This window comes from Mandrillus leucophaeus, unplaced genomic scaffold (genome assembly GCF_000951045.1).
Source record: "Mandrillus leucophaeus isolate KB7577 unplaced genomic scaffold, Mleu.le_1.0 Scaffold249, whole genome shotgun sequence".
Lineage (NCBI taxonomy): Eukaryota > Metazoa > Chordata > Mammalia > Primates > Cercopithecidae > Mandrillus > Mandrillus leucophaeus.
Genome location: NW_012102576.1, coordinates 1497863 through 1522934, shown reverse-complemented (window position 1 = coordinate 1522934; position 25072 = coordinate 1497863). Strand labels below are relative to the sequence as shown.

Genomic DNA, 25072 nt, shown 5'->3' with positions numbered 1-25072 from the left:
CGCCATTCTCCTGCCTCAGCCTCCCGAGTAGCTGGGACTACAGGCGCGGTCCTCGCGAGTTTTGATTTTGATTCCCGCTCGAGGGCGCTGCGGCGGCACCGACGACTCGCCTTCGGGGAGGCCTCGGTTCTCTGTGGCTCCAGTCGTCTCTGAGGACATGATAGGCCGAGTCGTGGCGGCTACTCGCCCACTTGTCCCCACCCTCCGGGGAAAGCGCCTTGGGCTCTGCTGTGCTCCAGCTCGGACTGCTGAGGTCTGGCCTCGTCAGCTGACTGAGCCGCTTCAACTGCAACCCCTCCTTCCCAGCTGCCTCCACAGAGAACCCACTTACCCACAAACCAGTTCCTGCCGGCGCCTTGCCGCCGCCTCTTTTTTGTTTTCTGTTTTTGTTTTTTGAGATGGGGTCTCGCTGTGTTGCCCAGGCTGGAGTGCAGTGACACGTAATCTCAGCTCACTGCTGCCTCTGCCTCCCAGGTTCAGGTGATTCTTCTGCCTCAGCCTCCGGAGTAGCTAGGATTACCGGTGTTGGCCACCACATGCAGCTAATTTTTGTATTCTTAGTAGAGAAGGCGCTTCACCATCTTGGCTCTGCTGGTCTCGAACTCCTGGCTTCAAGTGGTCCGCCTGCCTGGGCCTCTCAAAGTGTTGGGATTACAAGTGTGAGGCACGTTGCCTGGACATTAGGCTTTACTTCTGAGTTCTCTTTTTTCTATTCCACTGGTTCATGTGTCTACTTTTATAGCAGTACCATGCTGTTTTGGTAACTATAGACTTAGAGTAAAATTTTAAGTCTAATTATGTGATGCCTCGAGATTTGTTCTTCGTACTTAGGATTGTGTTTTCTATCCAAGCTCTTTTTTGGTTCCATATGAATTTTAGGATTGTTTTTTCTAGTTCTGTGAAAAAATGATGATGGTATTTTGATAGAAATTGCATTGAATCTGTGGATCACTTTGGGCAGCATGGTCATTTTCACAATATTGTTTATTCCAATCCACGAGCATTGGATGTGTTTCAATTTGTTTGTGTCATCTATGATTTCTTTCAGCAGTGTTTTGTAGTTCTCCTTGTGGAGCTCTTTCACCTCCTTGGTTAAGTATATTCCTAGGTATTTATTTGTGCAGCGGTTGTAAAAGGGTTGAGTTATTGATTTGACTGTCAGCTTGGTTGTTATTAGTGTATAGCAGTGCTACTGAATTGTGTACATTGATTTTGTAATCTAAGAGTACTGAATTTGTTTATCAAGTCTAGGAGTCTTTCAGAGGGGTCTTCAGAGTTTTCTAGGTGTACAGTCATATTGGTGGCAAACAGTGATAGTTTGACGTCCTCATTATCAATTTGGAGGCCTTTTATTTCTTTCTCTAGCCTGATTGCTCTGGCTAGGACTTCTAGTACCATGTTGAATAGAAATAATGAAAGTGGGTATCCTTGTCTTGTTATAGTTCTCAAGAGGAATGCTTTCAGCTTTTCCCCTTCGGTATGATGTTGGCTGTGGCTTTGTCCTGTGTGGCTTTTATTATTTTGAGGTTAAGCCTTTTCTATGCTTAGTTTGTTAAGGGTTTTTATCATAAAGGAATGCAGGATTTTATTGAATGCTTTTTCTGCATCTTTTGAGATGATCGTACGGTTTTTGTTTTTAATTCTAATTATGTGATGTTTCACATTTATTGGCTTGCTTATGTTAAACCATCCCTGCATCCCCGGGATGAAACACACTTGATCATGATGTATTATCTTTTTATATATTTCTTTTTTTTTTTTTCTTTTTGAGACAGAGTCTCATTCTGTCACCCAGGCTGGAGTGCAGTGACATGATCTCAGCTCACCACAACCTCCACCTCCCGGGTTCAAGCGATTCTCCTGCCTCAGCCTCCGGTGTAGCTGGGATGACAGGCACGTGCCACCACACCTGGCTAATTACTGTATTTTTAGTAGAGATGGGGTTTTGCCATGTAGACTAGGCTGGTCTCCAACTCCTGACCTCAAGTGATCCGCCTGCCTCGGCCTCCCAAAGTGCTGGGATTACAGGCATGAGCCACTGCGCCCAGCATTGTACTATCTTTTTGATTGGCTGTTGGATTCAGTCAACTAGTATTTTGTTAAGGATTTTTATGTCTATATTCATCAGGGATATTGGTCTGTAGTACTGGTCTTTTAAAAATTATATTCTTTCCTGGTTTGGGTATCAGGGTGATATTGGCTTCATAGAATCATTTAGGGAGGATTCCCTGTTTTTCAGTTTTTGAATAGTTTCAGTAGGATTAGCATCAATTCTTTGAATGAGTGGTAGAATTCAGCTGTAAATTCATCTGGTCCTAGGCTTTTTTTGGTTGGCTTTTTTTTTTTTTTATTATTACAGATTCAGTTTTGCTGCTTTTTATTGGTCTGTTTAGGGTTTCTATTTCTTCTTGATTTAATCTAGGAGGGTTGTATTTTCTATGAATTTATCCATTTCCTCTAGGTTTTCTAGTTTGTGTACTTAGAGGTGTTCATAGTAGTCTCAAATGATTTTGTGTATTTCTGTGGTATCTATTGTAATGTTTCCATTCTCATTTCTTTTTTTTCCCCAGAGGATAAACTATTTATATTTTATTTGTTACTATATAACATATTGACTGCTTCAAAAAGCAATCAAACCCAAACTAAACAAAAACCTAGAAATTCAGAATTTGACAGATACAAATGTGTGACGGTTGCCTTATAAACAGCTTGGGAAGCTATATTTCTATATCAACAATGTCAAATTTGCAAAAGACACAAAACTAGAAAAAACAGTTAACATTATTTCCATAGATCATATTATTCTCTCTTTTATTATTATACTTTAAGTTCTAGGGGACATGTGCACAACATGCAGGCTCATTACATAGATATACGTGTGCCATGCTGGCCCACTGTATCCATCAACCCATCATTTACATTAGGTATTTCTCCCAATCCTCCCGCCCCCCACCCCATGACAGGCCCCAGTGTGTGATGTTCCCCACTCTGTGTCCAAGCGTTCTCATTGTTAAATTCCCACCTACGAGTGAGAACATGTGGTGTTTGGTTTTCTGTCCTTATGATAGTTTGCTCAGAATGATAGTTTCCAGCTGAATCCATGTCCCTGCAAAGGACATGAACTCATCCTTTCTTATGGCTGCCTAGTATTCCATGGTGTATATGTGCCACATTTTCTTAATCCAGTTTATCATTGATGGACATTTGGAATGGTTCCAAGTCTTTGCTATTGTGAATAGTGCCGCAATAAACATACGTGTGCATGTATCTCTATAGCAGCATGATTTATCATCCTTTGGGTATATACCTAGTAATGAAATCGCTGGGTCGAATGGTATTTCTAGCTCTAGATCCTTGAGGAATCACCACACTGTCTTGCACAATGGCTGAACTAGTTTACATTCCCACCAACAGTGTAAAAGCGTTCCTATTTCTCCATATTCTCTCCAGCATCTGTTGTTTCCTGACTTTTTAATGATTTCCATTCTAACTGGTGTGAGATGGTATCTCATTGTGGTTTTGATTTGCATTTCTCTGATGACCAGTGATGATGAGCATTTTTTCATGTGTCTGTTGGCTGCATAAATGTCTTCTTTTAAGAAGTGTCTGTTCATATCCTTTGTCCACTATTTGATGGGGTTGTTTGTTTTTTTTTCTTGTAAATTTAAGTTCTTTGTAGATTCTGGATATTAGCCCTTTATGAGATGGGTAGATTGTGAAAATTTTCTCCCATTCTGTAGGTTGACTTCTCACTGTGATGGTAGTTTCTTTTGCTGTGTAAAAGCTCTTTAATTATCCCATTTGTCTATTTTGGCTTTTGTTGCTATTGCTTTTGGTGTTTTAGTCATGAAGTCCTTACCCAGGCCTATGTCCTGAATGGTATTGCCTGGTTTTCTTCTATGGTTTTTATGATTTTAGGGCTAACATTTAAGTCTTTAATCCATCTTGAATTAATTTTTGTATAAGGTGTAAGGAAGGGATCCAGTTTCAGCTTTCTACGTATGACTAGCCAGTTTTCCCAACATCATTTATTAAATATGGAATCCTTTCCCCATTTCTTGTTTTTGTCAGGTTTGTCAAAGATCAAATGGTTGTAGATGTGTGGTATTGTTTCTGAGGCCTCTGTCCTGTTCTGTTGGTTTATATCTCTGTTTTGGTACCAGTACCATGCTATTTTGGTTGCTGTAGCCTTGTAGTATAGTTTGAAGTCAGGTAGCATGATGCCTCCAGCTTTGTTCTTTTTGCTTAGGATTGTCTTGGCAATGCGGGCTCATTTTTGGTTCTGTATGAACTTTAAAGCAGTTTTTTCAATTCTGTGGAGAAAGTCATTGGTAGCTTAATGGGGATGGCATTGAATCTATAAATTGCCTTGGGCAGCATGGCCATTTTCATGATTTTGATTCTTCCTATCCATGGACACGGCATGTTCTTCCGTTTGCTTGTGTCCTCTTTTATATCGTTGAGCAGTGGTTTGTAGTTTTCCTTGAAGAGGTCCTCACATCTCTTGCAAGTTGTATTCCTAGGTATTTTATTCTCTTTGTAGCAATTGTGAATGGGAGTTCACTCATTTTTTGGTTCTCTGTTTGTCTGTTATTGGTGTATGGGAATACTTGTGATTTTTGAACGTTAATTTTGTTTCCTGAGACTTGCTGAAGTTGCTTATCAGCTTAAGGAGATTTGGGGCCGAGACAATGGGGTTTTCTAAATATGCAATCATGTCATCTGCAAAGAGGGACAATTTGACTTCCTCTTTTCCTAATTGAATACCCTTTATTTCTTTCTCTTGCCTGATTGCCTGGCCAAAACTTGCAACACTATGTTGAATAGGAGTGGTGAGAGAAGGCATCCTTGTTATAAATAGCTCATATTATTTTGAGATACATTCCATCAATACCTAGTTTATTGACAGTTTTTAGCATGAAGGGCTGTTGAATTTTGTCAAAGGCCTTTTGTGCATCTATTGAGATCATCATGTGGTTTTGGTCGCTGGTTCTGTTTATGGGATGGATTATGTTTATTGATCTGCATGTTTTGAACCAGCCTTGCATCCCAGGGATGAAGCCCACTTGATCGTGTTGGATAAGTTTTTTGATGTGCTGCTGGATTCAGTTTGACAGTATTTTATTGAGGATTTTCGCATTGATGTTTATCAGGGATATTGTTCTAAAATTCTCTTTTTTTGTTGAGTCTCTGCCAGGCTTTGGTATCGGGATGATGCTGACCTCATAAAATGAGTTAGGGAGGATTCCCACTTTTTCTGTTGATTGGTATAGTTTCAGAAGGAGTGGTACCAGCTTCTCTTTGCACCTCTGGTAGAATTTGGCTGTGAATCTGTCTGGTCCTGGACTTTTTTGGTTGGTGGGCTATTATTGCCTCAATTTCAGAGCCTGTTATTGGTCTATTCAGAGATTCAATTTATTCCTGGTTTAGTCTTTGGAGGGTGTATGTGTCCAGGAATTTATCTGTTTCTTCTAGATTTTCTAGTTTATTTGCGTAGAGGTGTTTATAGTATTCTCTGATAGTAGTTTGTATTTCTGTGGGATTGATGGTGATATCCCCTTTATCATTTTTTTATTGCATCTATTTGATTCTTCTCTCTTTTCTTCTTTATTAGTCTTGCTAGCGGTCTATCAATTTTGTTAATCTTTTCAAAAACCCAGCTCCTGGATTCATTGATTTTTTGAAGGGTTTTTTGTTTTTGTTTTTGTTTTGTCTCTATCTCCTTCAGTTATGCTCTGATCTTAGTTATTTCTTGCCTTCTGCTAGCTTTTGAATTTGTTTGCTCTTGCTTCTGTAGTTCCTTTCATTGTGATCTTAGGGTGTCAATTTTAGATCTTTCCTGCTTTCTTTTGTGGGCATTTAGTGCTATAAATTTCCCTCTACACACTGCTTTAAATGTGTCCCAGACATTCTGGTACATTGTGTCTTTGCTCTCATTGGTTTCAAAGAACATCTTTATTTCTGCCTTCATTTCGTTATGTACCCAGTAGTCATTCAGGCGATGGTTGTTCAGTTTCCATGTAGTTGTGCGGTTTTGAGTGAGTTTCCTGAGTTCTGATTTAATTGCACTGTGGTCTGAGAGACAGTTTATTGTGATGTCTGTTCTTTTACATTTACTGAGGAGTGCTTTACTTCCAACTATGTGGTCAATTTTGGAATTAGTGCGATGTGGTGCTGAGAAGAATGTATATTCTGTTGATTTGGGGTGGAGAGTTCTGTAGATGTCTATTAGGTCCGCTTGGTGCAGAGCTGAGTTCAAGTACTGAACTCAGTAACTTCTTGTTAACCTTCTGTCTCATTGATTGGTCTAATATTGACAGTGGGGTGTTAAAGTCTCCCATTATTATTGTGTGGGAATCTAAGTCTCTTTGTAAGTCTCTAAGGACTTGCTTTATGAATCTGGGTGATCCTGTATGGGGTGCATATATATTTAGGATAGTTGGCTCTTCCTGATGAATTGATCCCTTTACCATTATGTAATGGCCTTCTCTGTCTGTTTTGATCTTTGTTGGTTTAAAGTCTGTTTTATCAGAGACTAGGATTGCAACCCCTGCTTTTTTTTTTTTTTTTTTTGCTTTCCATTTGCTTGGTAGATCTTCCTCCATCCCTTTATTTTGAGGCATCTCTCTGCATGTGAGATGGGTCTCCTGAATACAGCACACTGATGGGTCTCCTGAATACAGCACACTGATGGGTCTTGACTCTATCCAATTTACCAGTCTGTGTGTTTTAACTGGGGCATTTGGTCCATTTACATTGAGGGTTAATATTGTTATGTGTCAATTTGATCCTGTCATTATGATGTTAGCTTGCTCTTTTGCCTGTTAGTTAATGCAGTTTCTTCCTAGCATCGATGGTCTTATAATTTGGCATGTTTTTGCAGTGGCTGGTACTAGTTGTTCCTTTCACTTCTAATGGAACTTTCTTGAATCTTCTTTTTGTCTTGCTTAATCTAGCTAATGGTATATCTATTTTGTTTATCTTTTCAAAGGGCCAGCTTTCTATTTCATTGATGTTTTGGGTTTTTTAAAAAATTTTTTTGGTTTGTTCATCTAAATATCATTTAGATCTGCTCTCATCTTTGTCATTTTCTTTCTGCTAGCTTTGGGTTTAGTTTGTTATTATTTCTGTAGTTCCTTGAGGTGTGACATTAGGTTGTCAAGTTGTGCTGTTTCAGAAGTTTCGAGTAGATATTTAGCACTATAAACTTTTCTCTTAGCACTCCTTTTTTTTTTTTTTGCTATATCTCATAGGTTTTGATAACTAGTGTTACTACTATCATTCATTTCAATTAATTTTTAAATTTTCATCTTGATTTCATTGTCAACCCAAATGAAAATAATGAGCAGATTATTTAATTTCCATGTATTTGTTTAGTTTTGAGGGTTTCTTTTGGTATTGATTTCTAGTTTTTTTCCACTGTGGCCTGAGAAGATGCTTGTTAACTTATTGAGATTTGTTTTGTATCCCATCACATGGTTTATCTTGGAGAAGGTTTCATGTCTGATTAGAAGAATGTATGTGCTTTGGTTCTTGCAAAGAATGTTCTGTAAAGCCCATTTGTTCTAAAATTTAGTTTAAGTCCATTATTGGTTTGTTGACTTTCTGTCTCAATGAACCACTGCTACAGGTGGAATATTGAAGTCCTCCACTGTTAATTGTTTTGCTGTCTATCTCTTTCTTAGCTCTGGTAGTAATTGTTTTATGAACATGGGAGCTCCAGGGTTAGGTAAATATAAATTTATGACTGTAATATCTTCTGTTTGGATTGATCCTTTTATCATTATATAATGACCTTCTTTGACTTCTTTTTTTTTTAACTATTGTTGCTTTAAAGTCTGTTATGTCTGGTATAAGACTAGCTACTCGTGCTCACTTTTCATTTTCATTTGCATGAAATATCATTTTCTACACCTTTACCTTGAATTTATATGAGTCCTTACATGTTGGTTGAATCTCTTGAAGATAGCAGATATTTGGTTTGTAATTTTTAAAATTGATTCTGCCAATCAGTTTCTTTTAAGTGGAGCATTTAGGCCATTTATGTTCAACGTTAATATTGAGATGTGAGATACTGTTCTACTCATCATAGTAATTGTTACCTACATACTTTGTGTTTTTCATTGTGTTGTTGTTTGATAGGCCTTGTGAGTTTTATGCTTTCAAAAGGTTCTATTTTGGTGCATATTGAGCTTCTGTTTCAAGATTTAGAACTCCTTTTCACATTTCTTTTCTTTTCTTATCTTTTTTTTTTTTTTTTTTTTTGAGACATAGTCTCACTTTGTCACTAAGGCTGGAGTGCAGTGGTGTGATCTTGACTCACTGCAACCTCTACCTCCCAGGTTCAAGCGTTCTCCTGTCTCAGCCTCCTGAGTAGCTGGGACTACATGCACCCACCGCCAGGTCTGGCTAATTTTTGTATTTTCTTTCTTCTTTTTTTTTTTGAGATGGAGTTTTCCCTCTTGTTGCCCAGGCTAGAGTGCAATGGCCTGGTCTTTGCTTACCACACCCTCCACCTCCTGGGTTCAAGTGATCCTTCTGACTCAGACTCCCAGCTAGCTGGGATTACAGGCACCCGCCACCACGCCCAGCTAATTTTTGTATTTTTAGTAGAGATGGGGTTTCGCCATGTTGATCAGGCTGGTCTCAAACTCTTGACCTCAGGTGATCCGCCTGCCCCGGCCTCCCAAGTGCTGGGATTACAGGCATGAGGCATCAGGCCTGGCCTAATTTTTGTGTTTTTAGTAGAGATGAGGTTTCACCATATTGGCCAGGCTGGTCTCCTGACCTTGTGATCCTCCTGCCTCGGACTCCAAAAGTGCTGGGATTACAGACATCAGCCAAAACACCCGGCCCTTTTCACATTTCTTGTAGTGCTGGTTTGATAACACTACAAATTCTCTCAGCATTTGTTTGTCTGAAAATGAGTTTATCTTTCTTTCATTTCATTATATCACTCTTTCATTTAGTTTTGCTGGATACAACATTGTTAGCTGACAGTTGTTCTGTTTAAGGCAGCTAAAGACAGGGTCCTAATTCCTTTGGGCTTATAAGGTTTCTGTTGAGAAGTCTGCTGTTAGTCTGATAGGTTTTCCTTTATATGTGACCTGATGCCTTTTGTCTCACTGCTCTTAGATTTCTTTTCTACATGTTGACTTTTATGGCCTAATGACTATGCCTTGGTGGTGATCTTTTTGCAATGAGTTTCTCAGGAGTTCTTTGAGCTTCTTGGATTTGGATATCTAAATCTCCAGCAGGGCCAGGGAAGTTTTCCTCAATTATTCCTTCAAATAAGTTTTCCAAACTTTTTTTTTCTCTTCTTCCCTCAGGAACACCAATTATTCTTAGATTTGGCTGTTTTACATACTACCGTATTTCTTGGAGACTTTGTTCATTTGATTATTTTTTCTTTGTTTTTGTCTGATTGGCTTAATTTGAAAGCCTCGTCTTTGAATTCTGAAATTCTTTCTTCTACTTATTCTAGTCTTTTGTTAATACTTTCCACTGCATTTTGTAATTCCCTAAATGTATCTTTCATTTCCAGAAGTTCCTTTTTTATGATATTTAGCTCTCTAGAAAATTTTTCTTTTGTAATCTGAATTTTTTTCTTTTAAATTTCTTTATGTTGGTTTTCACCTTTCTCTGGTATCTCCTTGAGTAGCTCTTATACAACATTCTAAAGTCTTCATTTGCTATTTCTAAAATTTTGTCTTAGTTTGGCTTCATTTCTTGAGCACTAATGTGATCTTTTGGGAGGTGTTATAGAACCCTATTTTATCATATTAACAGAATTAGTTTTCCTCATTTGGGTAGACCGTTTCTTCTAATTATTCTTAAATTTATTTTTGATTTGACTGTGTGATTTTATTTCTTATTTTCCTTCTTAAGGGTTTGACTTTAATGTTTATTGTTTGTTATAGCCTAATTTGGTTCTTGGTGCTTTTAGGGTTGAAAAGTCTGTATGATTTCCTTGGTTATAGAGAAACTTTGTATGATGGCTTTCTCAGATGCTAGACATAGCAGTAATGTACTCAGTGTGTGAGCAAACTTACTGTCTCTGGAAGCTTATCTCATTCCAATGTGGTATGCACTTTTAAACTTTTTTACTTTTCCCCAGTATTTCATTCACTGGGTTGATGGTTCAGGCTTCAGGCCAGTAGTGGAGGTGTTCCCAGGTAGGAATCAGTTGTGGCTAAAGAAGGTGGGTAAATGCAATACCCAATGGTGGGCAGAGGTCTCAACCTTGACAAAGGGGGCTGGGGGAGTTGTCAGTAAGACACACTGAAGTCTTATCAGGGGAAGGGTGGTAGCCACCTTGGCTCCCCTGTCAGGTCAGCAGGGAAGCTATCCATCTCCCAGACACACACCTGTCCCAACATTCTGGCTATTCAGATCAGACAGGCCTCTCTTTTCATCTGTTGGAATGTTAATGTTCCAAGTAGACAATTGTGACTCTGCCTCTTATGTAAGCCTGAAACTGGAGGGTGCTTCTCCTGTGGGGATGCGGTCACCCTGAAGTGTTCGAGAAAGTCTGTCTATGGGTGCACCCATGCTGAGCTCTTGTGGGAGAAGACCCAGCTGTGTCTGCAGTGGTGGACGAGGTTGGTAAGAAGTCCCTTTCTCCAAGATCCTTGATAAGCATCAGGGCTGTCTGACTGTTGGGACAGCTGTAGACATTCCCTGCTGAACCCAGCACTTCAATTCTGCCTCTATTGAAAGAAACTTTCCACCAGTGGAACAATCTAATCCTCAAGACCTGCCATCTGGATTCTTTGGTCACACAGGGTGTTCCCTTGATGTGGCGCACTCTCCCTTTCCGTAGGAGTACAAGTTCCTGACAGACAGACTACTATGAGTGCTGCTTCTCCTCTGGGTCTAGCCACTCAGTGGCTCCAGATTAGTGCTGGGAGATGTCTGCTAAGGATCCAGTGACATGACCTGTCCTCCAGTTTTTCAACAGCAGGTATCAGCACCAGGTCTGATGGGGGTGCCAGAGGCGTGACATAGACTCTGTGAGATTCCTTGATTATAGATAACTTTAGTGCGTTGTCTTTCTTGAATGCTGGTTCAAGTAGTAATAAACTGGTCATGTGGATAGACTCAGGACCTCCTGGTTAGATAGGGTGGTGCAGGAAGTGGTAATAGCTGAGGTCATACAGTAGTTTTGTCCTTCCTGAGTGCAGTGTTATTCCACCTACAGATGCTGTAATGGACTGTGTTAGTAGCCTTCCAGCTACTGGGTGGCATTTGCAAAAGAGTACCAGGTGTGGTAGTAGCAGTGGGATTTGTGCTTGCCTTATGTTGCCCAGGGTAGGTAGTCTGGCTTCTCAGGTGATGGATGGGGCTATAAACCTCCCCAGGGTTTCTGTCCTTTGTATTAAGCTACCACGGTGGGTGGAGGGGCAAAGCCAGATGAGGGCTGTGTTAGGTGGGTCTGCACTCTGAGTCACCATGTGCATGGCAAGCAGCGGTCCCTGTTGGAGATGTGTTTGCACAGGGAGTGGGGAGTAGCAGGCAGCAGTAAGTCTAACCCAGACTTCACACAGTTGACAAGGCAGATCTGGCTCCTGCAGTACTCTGCTAGCAGCAGTGAGCTAAGTTCCAGGCAGTCTGCACTCAGAGCTCACACCAAATTGCCATGGTGATAGCAACTGCTGGCTTTCGGGCCATGCCATACTCTGTTCACCCACACAGCTGGCACCCAGATCCTGCACTCGTGGCTGCAACACATTTCCCACTCATCTTTCTGGTTCTGGCCAAGAGAGTTCATCTTCTCTTGAGGTTATATTGTAATTTCAGTTGGGAGTTTTTACAATGTGCATCCCCTGGCTGAGCTAGTTGGCTGAGTTCCACGAGGTTGTCTGTGAGGTGTAATAAGGAATAGCTTCCCTTGGTTCATGCTGGAGACTGGGAATACACACAGGCCTCTTCCTGCTGCTGCTATTACTTTTATGTTCCTCACTGCTCTTTTAATTGGTTCCAGTGCTGGGAAGGGTTAAGGCCTTCCCCCATGGCATGGACTTTCAGGTTCCCCAGTGGGGGTTTGTATCCTGGAGCCAGTCTCTTCACCTCTCACACCCTGGGGGCTTACAGTTTTTCACCTAACTGACGGTGTGGGATGTAACCTGCTGCTTTTTTCAAAGAGTCTATGGATTCTTTCAGTTTTCCTGTTCAGTTCCTGCATTGCTTCTTGGAAAAATGTACACAGTGAGAATTTTTAGTTTTATTTTTTAGATGGAGTCTCGCTCTGTCACCCAGCCTGGAGTGCAGTGGCACGATCTTGGCTCAGTGCAACCTCTGCCTCCTGGGTTCAAGTGATTCTCCTACCTCTTGCCTCCCCAGTAGCTGGGATTATAGGCACCCGCCACCACACTTGGCTAATTTTCATATTTTTAGTAGAGACGAGGTTTTGCCATGTTGGTCAGGCTGGTCTCCATCTCCTGACCTCAGGTGATCCACCCACCTCGGCCTCCCGAAGTGCTGGGGTTAAAGGTGTGAGCCACCATGCCTGGCCCACAGTGAGAGTTTTTTACTCACTATTTTATCCTTCCAAGTGGTAGAGTCATGCTAACACTGCCTCCAATCTGTCATCTAAAAAAAAACAATCCTGTTTTTAAAAAATTTAGAATAATTTGATGAACAACACACAGCTTGAAACACATGTGAATCCACAATATGCACTTCCTCATAGATCTTTTAGATGGTCTGGCTACCCCACCTGGAGCATTCTGACACTCCTTTATATTTAGCATGTTTGATTTTGCCCATCTATCACTTAACATCTGGAAAAGTTTTGGTAGAGTAATATAAGCCTATTGTACAGATTCAGGAAGAACTTTTAGACATTATCTAAAACAATCTTCTTGTCTTTCAGTTTAGGAAATGCAGACGCAAATTGTTAATTGTCCTCCCAAAGCCACAAGGTTGTTACTGATAACTATCTTACTACGGTTTGAATGTGTTTCTTGCACGATTCAGGCCTTGCCAGTGTGGTAGTATTGAGAGAGGTGGGGCGTTTAAGAGATGGTTTGGCCTTGAAGGCTTCTCTCTTGAGGATGGTATTAAGACCTTTATGAAAGAGGCTACATGTAGCATTTGGCTGGCTTGTCCTTCTGCTTTCCGCCATGTGAGAATAGCCTTCTTCCACTACAGAGAGTGCAGCTCTCTCCTGACATCCAAACCTGCCAGTGCCTTGATCTTAGATTTCCCAGCTTCTGGAATGCTGAGAAATAAATTTCTATTGCTTGTAATTTATCTGGTCTCAGGTATCCTGTTGCAGGTCAGCACAAACAGACTAATTCTAATGTACTGATTCAGGAAGAATTTTTTTCACATTACCTAAAATATTTTCCTCTCAGTTTAGGAGATTTAGGCACAAACTAACTGGCTTCTGCAAACCACATGGTGGTTAGTAATAGTTTTAAAAGTTTTTACTTCCAGTAAAATGTATAATTCCTCATGATCATAATGTACCAAATGTGCTATAAAATGTTACATCAAGTTCAGATACTATAAGAATGATCACTACTGTGTTCTTGGAGAAAGGAAGGGGCTAGATCCTATAATCTCTTCTCTTTTCACAAAGGCACAGAGAGGTTAAACTAAGTGACTCCCTAAAGGATGGGTAAGAAATGAGGATGCATGTCCTTCCAAGTTATTATTATTCCGCATGCTCTGAAGGAACCACAGGGCTACACCATGCTATTGTAAGTTCTTGCCTTCTTTACACTGGAGTTACATGAGAAATGCAAACAGGTAAACAAAAAAGACCTGAGAAAGGCCAACTTTTTGATAACTGTTTAGACAGAGACTGCCTAAACCGAAAACACATGCTGTTTCCCCTCAGCCTGATTGATTTGGCATTCAGAGTACAAGCTCACAGCAGAGGGGCTGGGCCTGTCCAGTCAGGAACTGCAGTCAGAGACTTCCCCTGCTACTTGCTGGGAAAGAACATTAGGAATGCCTTTCAGTGCCTTGCTTCCTGAACGAGCTCACAGTAGCCAGGCGGCCCAGGGCAATCCCACCATATTTCACTCTCACCGCTGTAGGAATCCAGATGCAGCCCAAGTACAGCAGCACGAGGGACATGCTGGATGATGATGGAGACACCACCATGAGCCTGCATTCTCAAGCCTCTGCCACAGCTCGGCGTCCAGAGCCCCGGCGCACAGGTACCCTGTCTCCTGGAGTCCAGATAGACCAGAGCCCTTGTGAAATGTGTGAGATGAGCTATCCCTCCTAGAAATTTGTACATTTAACTTCTATCTTATAACTTTATTTCCACGTCCTGTGACATAGTAGTGATTTTTTTTTTTTTCCAGGTCTATTCAGTTCCATAATTCACACAGTTAGAGAAGGATTTTATTTCCTGGGCCACTCAGCCAATCTAAAGCTAAAATATGACTTCAGTTCTAGTGAAAAGGACTCACATGGTAATATACACAGGACTAGGTTCTAGGTCCTAACCCAGGTACGCCACTTTCCTTCTGTGTAACCTTGGATGAGTTATTTAAGTATCCTGGTAGCATCACACTCTTTATTTATAAAATATTAATGGCCACAAACATGTATAAAGGGCTCATTATGTGCTGGCAGTGTTTTAAATACTTTAAGTATATTAATTCATGTTAATTTGAATTAATATTAAATAGAAGTAATAAAACTTCCTTTACAAGGTGGTTGTGAGTACTGAGAATGATAAATTATGTAAAATATTTGAATGTCTGTCTGAACTGATATAGACTGACACAAAATTGCTGAAAGGAACACTTGAGGAATTCTCAAGAAATGAAATGTTGAAAGGAATCCCACATTTTAGCTTTCATTCAGTGCCTGTATTTTAATATGTCCTTTCCCTCTGATTATATCATTGTTTTCTTCGCCTTTGTAAATTTGGATATACATTTAAAAAATTTAAAAAAAAGATCCTATTCCTTATTTCTTTATGGAATAACTTTTAGTTTTCCTTCCTTTCTCCTACTAAACTCTCCATTCACTTTCTATTTATTAAATGACTCTCCACCTGAGACCTACTAATATGGCTCTTTTTTTGTTGTTGTTTTTAAACTGAACTACCCAGTAAGCTGTTAAGGGACACTGGGGATTTCCAACCTCTTTGAAATGAAGCTAAGTGACAAAGTAGGGATGTCAGCTTCTGTAGCCACAGGATATGTGTAATAGGATACAAAGTGTTTTCCTTAAAAAATCTTAGGAAGAGTCCATTTGTAGGGCTGTGGTTTTGAGTAGCTTGTATATAACTTCATTTTCCACCTTTGACTGGAGCCAGAAGTCTCTCAAAGATTAGTGATCAGCATAATCAGGAACAGCATGTACAAATAAGTTCTGCTGAGGTTGAAGGGTGGAGAGGGACGTGGAGCAAGATAAAACACTAGCTGCAACATCTGGGAGCTTCTTTGTAAGAAATGGAAATTGAAATAGTAGGAGTAGAGATTACAAAGAATTGTCTTGGAGGAAATCATCTAGAAATAGTTATCTTATGCAACATGTATGAGATCTTGTTTTCATCTTTTTATGGTAATACAAACATTCAGGGGAATGCCATCATAGAAGTATAATTATTTCTTAGATAAACATATCTGATATACCTTCGCTGATAAAAATAACAGCAGAAATCACTCAGAAATTTTTGGCAATGTGGAGGATTCAGATTCAACATACTGATGTGACACCATTAAGAGCTGGCAACTTTTATTTTTTAGAATTAATACAAATCACATTCATTTAATTTCTAGACTTTTGTCAATAACAATTGACATAACAACTATGTTTGTGTTTACAAATGACAAACAAGATAGTAAAAATGCCAAACAATTAAGATAGTGAAAATGAAAGACAACAAGCTCATATATTTTTCACAAACTTATGTTTGGGGTCATGTTATCCTAGTACGGAGGATATAATGTCCAATGTGATATGGTCCCTGTTCATAAGGAAATTGAAAGTCTAACACAATTCTCAACTGAGGAATAAGTATAATAAGGTGTTATGTTAGAAGCATGTACAGTACAGCCGAGAGCTTGGTTATGTCTACCTAATTAAGTAGAGGAGCTTAGGAAAGGCTTAACAGGAGGAGCGACTGTGGAATGGAGTTAATTTTAAGATCTTCCACATAATGTGGAATCAGGAGTGAGGATGTTTGAGAGGCTGGGGAACACTACAGACAGAGAAACATATGAAGGGAAAGTCATGAAGGTTTTCAGTAGCTTTGTATTTTTAGAGAACTATAAGCAATATGTATGGCATAGGTGTAGAGTTGGAGGAGGGAAATTTGGCAAGGGGGTAAGTCTGGCAAGTTAAGGAGGGATTTTCGGGCATGCTGCTCTATTTTAATTCTATTCAATATTTAAAATGAGGTCAATGCAGGATTTAGATAGGGAGAAACAGAATTTTGCATTTGGGGAAGACCTTCCAGGCTGCAATGGAAAGGATAGGTTGAAAGTATATGAAACTGGATGTGCCGATACTAAATTTTTTCACTAGTCGGGTACAAGAGTAAAAGAACCTGAACTGAGGCAGTATAGTAAAAATGAGGAAAAAGAATCAGATATGAAAGATGTCGAGGCGATGGAGTTTAGATAATCAGTGATTGGTTACATGTGAGGAGACAAGGAAAGGGACCTCGGTGGTAGGTTGACTAGATTCTGTCTGACGTAATGTGGATGGTACTGCTGTTTAACTGAGACAGAAACTATAGAAGGGACAGGAAAGGTGATGAATTGAGTTTGAGTTTAAGGGGTCTGTAGAAGGAGGGACATACATTTGGAGCTGTCCAAAGACACCTGTATATGCAGGATGTGGGTTAGGCTACACATATTTGTGGGAATTACTGGCATAGTAATTAAATAAATAAATAAAGTAGATGAGGTACCTAAGTCATTAAGTAAAATAAACGGATGGTAACTAAAATGTATGGGAGTGAGTGAGATCACTGAGGGAGGGAATGTAAAATGAAAAGATGAATGAACAGAAGAATAGAGTGTCAAGGAGAAAATCTGAGGGAATATCAGGACCTGAGGAGCAAGAAGAATGAAAGATTCCAAAAGGAGCTACTAGGGATGAACAGCAGAGAGTGGTAGAAGCAGGAATCTGGGAGAGAGACATCAAGGGCATCAAGAGACAATAAAGTCAAGAGTAATGGAAAATCAGAGTAATGGAAGAGACAATAAATTCAAGAGTATTGGAAAAGTCAGTGATGATGACTGTGAGTTTTAAAAACAACAAATAACAAATACTGCAGAGAGTTTAAGTAAAAGGAAGACTAAAAATGAGTATTTAACAATTTATCAAAAAGGAAGAAAATATTTAGTTTTGATAGCAGTAGTTTAAAAAGGAACTGATGGTTACATAATAAAATGAACAATTACTTTGGTTAAATAATTTTAAAAAATTTAATAATAAATTCAAGTTCCTCTTTACCCTTGTTCGCATTAATTACAGTACTATTGCATTTCCCAGTGTCTTAGTTTTATTTCCTCAATTACAGCATAAATCTCTCATCACAGTCATGACATAAATCACTGTTAACTGATTCAAGAACTTTTTAAATCAAACCTACTCATGACAAGACATTATGGGATGTACTAGAGGAGCCTGTTTTTCAGGTGCTTAGAGAAGTGGAAGGAATGCTCTAAATCAATAGTTGTAGTAAATGTCATTTAGTGCTGTTAAATCAGTGTTGGAGGCCACAGAAGCAATATAGGAATGAATGAGTTACTGATTGAGTTTAGTTTTACAAGTTCCCGGAGGAAGTGACGTGATCTGGACCCATGAGGCTAACGAGTATAATGGGATCCTATTAGGAGGAGCCTGATACAGCACACTAAGAAACTGACTAGAACAGAATGAGCCTTGGGAAATATTTCTTCCTATGGAAGAGAGGTAGTGTGATTAAATTTTACTTTCAAAATTCATCTTGCTGGTAGAGTGGATATTTCATAATGTAGAAGTGAAAAGTTGCAAGCTGCTGTCGTTCTATGATTCCAGATGCACTACCATGTACAAATATTGATCTGAGATGTGTTGGGAGGATAGGAAGATGACTGAAAATGTCCAGCTCTGGAATCCGTCTGCTTGGGTAGCTCTGTTACTTACCAGTTGTGCAAACTTAGGCAACTTCAGTGACTCCTTGGTAATTGAATTTTTGCAAAGGTTGCTTCCAATGAAATAAAGTGTATCTAGAACACACTTATAGTTACTATTAGTAACTATTTCTTTCTCTCTGTTTTTCAATATTCTCCATTCAATCATTCTATATAAAGACATGAAGAAACACAATCCTGGGGAGTTACTAATAGTTCATTAGTAACTACTACTAATAGTAGCTGTGTGTTCCTGAATAAGCTGTCTAAACCCGCTAGGCCTCAGTTCCCTACCTGTAAAATGAGATAATAATATTTACCTTATAGGGGTTGTTTGTGAGGCTAGATGAGAACATTCATATAAGACATTTTTCTCAGTAACTCAAGAAATTTGAGCAATTATCATTAATGGTAATGTTGTTTTTGAATTATATTTCAGTAAATAGTATCTGTTGATGGGGATATAAAATTGCATCACCTAAATTTTACTGAAGAGGAAAAATATAATTAAGTTTCTAAATACTGTGAATTGGAACCTCAATGATATTCTAGAAATAGCTCATATGTTCTTAGATATAAACTTTTTTCAAATAATAGGAAGGATAACACACATTTTCATTTAGAGAGTATGAAAATAGCAGTATTTGAAATAGATTCATATGAGAAAAGAAACCTGCATTTACATGATCACAGAAAAGCAGACTCAACCCATGAACTCAGACTCCTATGAGGTTTCCCATGCACTACATGTGAGGATTAAGGAAACAGAGACATTTACATTTCAAAATACAAAGGGATCAAAAAGTGCTTCCTGAAATATTGTGTACGTTGCCACCAGTTTTGCCCTCATGTCTCCGTGACTCCTGACTGGCTCACGGAAAAGTGTGCAAAGTATAGCGTTAAGCATAATGATTTAATCCTAGCTCTGCAACTAGTTTGTAATGTGCACATTATTTAAACTCTCGGTGTCTCCTTCAGCTTTTAAGACCTTTTGCATTCATAGGTATACTAATAGACTGTATATGGTAATGTCAGCTTACTTTCTTGGGTGGAAAACAAAATTTTCTCTCTCTGATGCCTGATGAAGGGTAACTGGTTCAGTTTGACAACTCTCCACCCACAAAGTTTCATATAATTACACAGTAATTGGTATCCAAAATTTGACCCTAGCACAAAGGCCTTTTATACTATGGTTATACTAAGAGGATACAGGAAAGGTTTTTTTTTCTATATATATCTTATTATTCTTAGGGATGTTTATATCATTCCTTGGCCTATCCACACCCCTTTCTAAATATGCCTCAGGAGAGAGCAAAGGGGTTCTCTTCCAAAAAATAAAACCACAATAAAGCCAAGCCAAACTCAAGCGACCTCCCAGGCATCTTATTTTTGTGAAAATCTTTCTCGTGTTAGGGTGAGGGTGATCCCTGGAGAGAGACTTCAGTATGATTAGGAGCACTTGGAATAAAACTGAGAAACATTAGACTCACAGTTAGAAGAAAAACATCTAGAAGGAAAAATAGCATCAAAGAAAAAGAAAAAGTGAAACTTTCAACTTCATGGACTTTCTGTCATGGGACCTTGGTTTCGTGGAAGATGAACTACCCAGGAATTGTGTTTATCCATGTCTTTATATAGAATGATTGGATGGAGAACATTGAAAAAGAGAGAGAGAAAGTGAGAGAGCAAGAGGGAGATGGGAAGAGAGAAGAAAAATTTCAAAATGGGAAAATTTGATCAGAGAAAGAGGATTTCTTAGAAGAGATTTTTAAAAACCTTTTAAAACCTATTATACTTCTTTTATTTTTTCTGAGCTAGAGGCAATCTTAGGAAGGATCCTGTATTTTTTTTTCTTTTCATGAATATAATTATCATTGAAAGATGTTCTGATTTCTAAAGTCCAGGCCATCACTTCACAGAAGGAATTTAAGTTCACTCTTTTTGGTCCTTTGGGCAGAAAAACACCACCTCCCGTGTCCTCGATATTATGCAAGGGAAAGCAGATTTATTTCATTTCATTTCATTTCATTTCATCACTACTTTTGAGAGAAGATCTTGCTCTGTCACCCAGGCTGGAGTAGAGTGGCACGATCACGACTCACTGCAGCCTTGACCTCCCAGGCTCAAGCAATCCTCCCACCTCAGCCTTCTGAGTAGCTGTGACTACAGGTGTGTGCCAACATGGCTGATGAATTTTAAAACTTTTATAGAGTTGGGGATGGGGTCTCACTATGTTGCTATCTTTTGTAGAGATGGGATCTCACTATGTTGCTCAGGCTGGTCTCGAACTCCTGGCCCAAAGCAATCCTCTTGCTTCAGTTGGGAGGATTCCAAAGTGATGAGATTACAGGCCTCAGCCACCATGCCTGGCGGAAAACAGATTTATAAAGAGATAAATAAGTTGGTTGACTGTCATAGTTCTTCTTCTCCTTTACCTCTTATTTTTAATTTCAGTCAAATATTAATTATAAGAAGTAACAGGATTTTAAAAATTATTATGACTTTGAGATGTGTATTAATGTAACTATGTTTGAGTAGGGGTAGGTAGGCATATAACACAGATATTTGTATATAATGGACCTATTCATTCATTTATTTAAATTTAATTGAGCTTGTTTCAACTACTGCACTAGGAACTGGGTTACAATAATGGCTAAATAGATATTTTCCAAGAAAGAGCTTAATTTTTCCTGGAGTAAGACAGATATAAACTAAATGAAGTAACAAAGATATACAATATATTTAATGGTAATAAGAGGTATGTGGAAAAATAAAATCACCATGGTGATGAGCTCACATAAGCACTTTTAACTATGGAATCTAGAAATATCCATATGATTAACTTTCTTGGACTGTATGGAAGTTTACAAATACAGGGTTTTGGAGAGGATGATTCACCCAAACTATATTCTGCCTCTAATCTTTTTTTTTTTATGTTCTGCTGATCTGAAATACTTTTACAGTCAATACCATGAGAAAACCATCCTTTTCCAGAAAAACCAAGACTAAATCACATAGCTCAGTTAACTGAAGGAAACAGGAGGAAGCAAATCTCCCTGAGATTTGTTCATGATATAATCTCACAAAAGTCAGTGTATAGAAACCACCATGGCTGGGAGATATATTTAGCTGAGTCTGTTTTCTGCTGACGTAGATGTTGCTGAGAAGTCAATGGACTACAGAAAAACAAACAAACAAACAAAAACCCTGTAAGCTTAACTTTGGAGAACCCAATTATCTCTTTAAAACTTAGTTTAAGTCAGATTAATTTTTTATAATTTCATTTTTCAATTATTTAAACTGTCAAAGATTTACTCAACCCTTATGTCCCAGGCACTACTTTCAGTAGTGGAAATACACTGGTGGACAAGATAGACAAGATCATTGTTTTAATGGAATGTTAAATGGAGAGAAAGGAGACAGGCAAAAAGAAACAAAAGTCATGAAAATATTACCTAGTACAGGGTGAGTGATATGCTAGAGATGGACTCATGGACCTCTTCCAAGGATGTGCCATTGAAACTGAAATTAATGCAGAGGCAGAAGTAGGGCTGATACAAGGTACTTAGGGACAAGCTTGATCAGATCAAGGATTAAACGGAAGGCCATTGTGAGTAGTACATGTAAGTGAGTGGAAAATAGTTCAGAAAGGGATGAAAGAGCTAAGGAAGGTCTCAATAAGACTAATGCAGGATTTAATTTTAAGTGCAATAAAGCTTTTGAAGTTTTTAAGTAGGGAAGTAGCATAATAAAATTGCCATTTTTTTTTTTTTAAAGGAGCAATCTGTGAAAAGTGATTCGGATTTTATTCTAAATGTAATGAGAGCTATTTATAAAGGAGATGATTGCTAAGAAATAAGATTCACATTTTAAAATACATCAGTATGTCTACTCTGAGACTTTAACTTATTTTCCCTACTAGATTGTAAGTTCCAGAGGATAGTAATCATATTGTCTATTTCTATATTCTTTACTAGTTATCATTCCCCATTTGGAAATAATGTTTCATATAAATCTCTGTACGTGGTAGCTCATGCCTGTAATCCCAGCATTTTGGGAGGTGTCGTAAGAGGATCACTTGAGCTCAGGAGTTAGAGAACAGCCTGCAGCCTTGGAAACATGGTGAAACCTCATCTCCAACAAAAATATAGAAAAAAAAATTAGCCAGGCGTGGTGGCACGTGCCTGTAGTTCCAGCTACTCAGGAGCTGAGGTGGGAGGATTGCTTGAGCCTGGGAGGTGGAGGTTGCAGTGAGCCGAGATCACGCCACTGCACTCCAGCCTGGAAAATCTCTGTACCTGGGATGTTTTATGTATAGGACCTTGCTAGAAGGAAAAGAATTTTCTTTCAAAAAGCCCCTCTGAACTCTTTAATCTTTCTGTTTCAGAACGTGACTTGAATTCTCAGTGAAGTAGAACTAACGGGCTACAAAGAGATGAGAGTTTCTTTGAGGATTTCACTCTCTCTTTGTTCATTTTTATCACAATGCTAGATGCTAGCTGCACCTGAGTGAAAATCTTCCCTGTCAGATACATTAGGTCACTCAGACTCAGATAGGTGACCTCACTAGGTGAAGGGTCTACCCATGACTTACAGTAAAATCTCTGCAATTACTAGTCAAACTTACGAGAATGGAGGGCAAGGAAAGCATGTTTGCCACAGTTTTAAAAATTATTTAACTGTTGCAAAAATAGTTTAGATTCATCTTTCAGAAATTGATGATCCTGTTTCTTTATAATCTATTTTTGAAAAAATACAAATCAAATGAATAAACAAACAATATCCTTACAAAAGAGGGACTTTCAATGAAGCAATTCCACAGAAAAACAGTAAAATTATTACTTCCCATTACTAACATGCAATTTGCCCTTTAGAAAAAGCATATACGGAACTTGGGGGGAGGGGGATGTTTTTCAAAAGTAACAGCAAATTAATTTCATCTTTCCCCTGATTATGTAAAAAGTTGTCCCTTGGTAAGGTTCAGAGATTCTCAGGCTGTGTTTCAGACATTTTCATGACAGTCTTTCATAATTAGAATTTTGACAAGCAGAAGATTGTACAAACAACCACATAAAGATAATGCATAGTGTGCTTCAGTGCAAAGACTTGAGAGGTGGATACAAATGGGTGGGGCTTGTGAGAAAATCTAGCTGTGATAAGTGAGGCTTGCACTGAGCCTTATGATGATGTTTCTGAGGACAGAAATCAAGTTATCCAGCCCCCGTTACTGTTGTCCAGCATAATTTGTTCCCGTGCAGAATCAACTCCTCTCCCTTACCTGTTATTGACTTAGATGCAAGAGGAAGAAAAAGCCAAACCCTGCTTTCTCTTCTGTTCCCTGCAGAGCACAGGGCTCCCTCTTCAACGTGGCGACCAGTGGCCCTGACCCTGCTGACTTTGTGCTTGGTGCTGCTGATAGGGCTGGCAGTCCTGGGGCTTTTGTGTAAGTCTGCGCTCTGACCTGGGGGAGGATCCTGGTTCCAAGGTTTGTCTAGGATGAGAAACACTTGTTATGGATTTGTTTTTTAAGCTGTAATTCTTTAGCCTTTGGAAAACTTAGTGTATCTTTTTTTAAACGCAGCTATTTAAATGGTGAATAATGGAAGAAGAATTAAAATATGACAATCAGTTGCCAACTAGAATTAAACATTCTGTTTGAGATAAGAAGGGTTTTGTTTGGTTGTTTATATGTCACTGTCTAAAAATATCATTTATTTTAAATAAATGCATGCTTCAGCCCTCTCCCATTCCACAAAAGACTAGGGTATCAGAGGTTTTGACTCTGAGAATACAAGGTTCAGTGGGCCAGTGCAGAATATACTACCCACAGAGCCACGCATACCGTCAATACAAGGAGAGTAGGTAAACTCCTTCATCATCGTATATTTTAAAGGCCAGGAAGTTATACAGTCATTTTATAAAAACTTGTGAAAATCAAATCGGAAAAATGCATATCTAAAAATATTTAAATTTCAAACTAGTAAAAACAAGTTAAAAACCTTAAAAAAGAAAGTGGATGAATTTGCCTCAGTAGGTGAAGACCCCACAGCAATGTTTCCTAAACAGCTGAAGAAGGTTAGTCAAAGAAAAATGTTATATAGAAGAGCAGATTTTAATGTCAAAAACTGGGTTTTATAGGAATTTTAAGACTTTCGTTTGTATCTTATATTTCAAAATTACAAATAATTTCTTAATCCCCCCTTTGATCCCAAAAGTTTTATTTCATTGTGATATAACTATTATTTTGCAGCCACCATTATTCTTGGAAATACAGAGGAACTCTCATGATTCATGAGGAATTTCTATACTTAGATGTAGAGACCTGAATTTCAAATCTGAATGTTGAAAATTTCTAGTAAAATGACATTAGGAATTTACTTGTTCTCAATGATCCTAATTGCAAACTGTAAAATCATGGAAAAAATAATAACACTATTTCAACAACTGAATAAGTAACAATATATGGTATATTGTCCATACTCAGTATAATAACCAACATATAAACAGATTGGTGGTTTTATGTTGAGTAACATTTGAGAGTATACATAAAAAGATTTATCAAGCAATAAATATGGGTTGAGAATTTATTCTTGAAGTTGGGAACTAATATTATAACTCCACATTTCTATTTATGTATTTATAAATAGATATAGATAAATTATTTAAATTATACATTTTTTTAGGCCAGGAATGGTGGCTCATGCCTGTAATTCCAGCACTTTGGGAGGCTAAGGCAGGCGAATCGCTTCAGGTCAGGAGTTGGAGACCAGCCTGGCCAACATGGTGAAACCTCGTCTCTACTGAAAATATAAAAATTAACCAGGCGTGGTGGTGGGCACCTATAATCCCAACTACTCAGGAGGCCGAAGCACGAGAATCGCTTGAACCCAGGAGACGGAGATTGCAGTGAGCCAAGATCACACCACTGCACTGCACTCCAGCCTGGGTGACAGAGTGAGACTCCATCTAAAAAA

At 38.8% G+C, this 25072-nt stretch overlaps 1 protein-coding gene across 5 annotated transcripts in view; it reads left to right on the top strand.

The window, feature by feature from the left end:
- Positions 1-395: 395 nt before the first annotated feature.
- Positions 396-25072, top strand: part of CLEC1A (C-type lectin domain family 1, member A) — a 43807-nt gene continuing 19130 nt past the window's right edge. For 2 of the 5 annotated variants that reach the window (XM_011983337.1, XM_011983333.1), the window contains exon 1: positions 13914-14171. In XM_011983337.1, coding sequence (XP_011838727.1) covers positions 14057-14171 — 115 coding nt within the window. In that variant the 5' untranslated portion in view covers positions 13914-14056. Of the gene's footprint in view, positions 523-13913; positions 14172-20169; positions 20268-23442; positions 23584-25072 lie in introns of those variants that run through there. The other 3 variants (XM_011983332.1, XM_011983335.1, XM_011983334.1) reach the window with 3 other exon arrangements.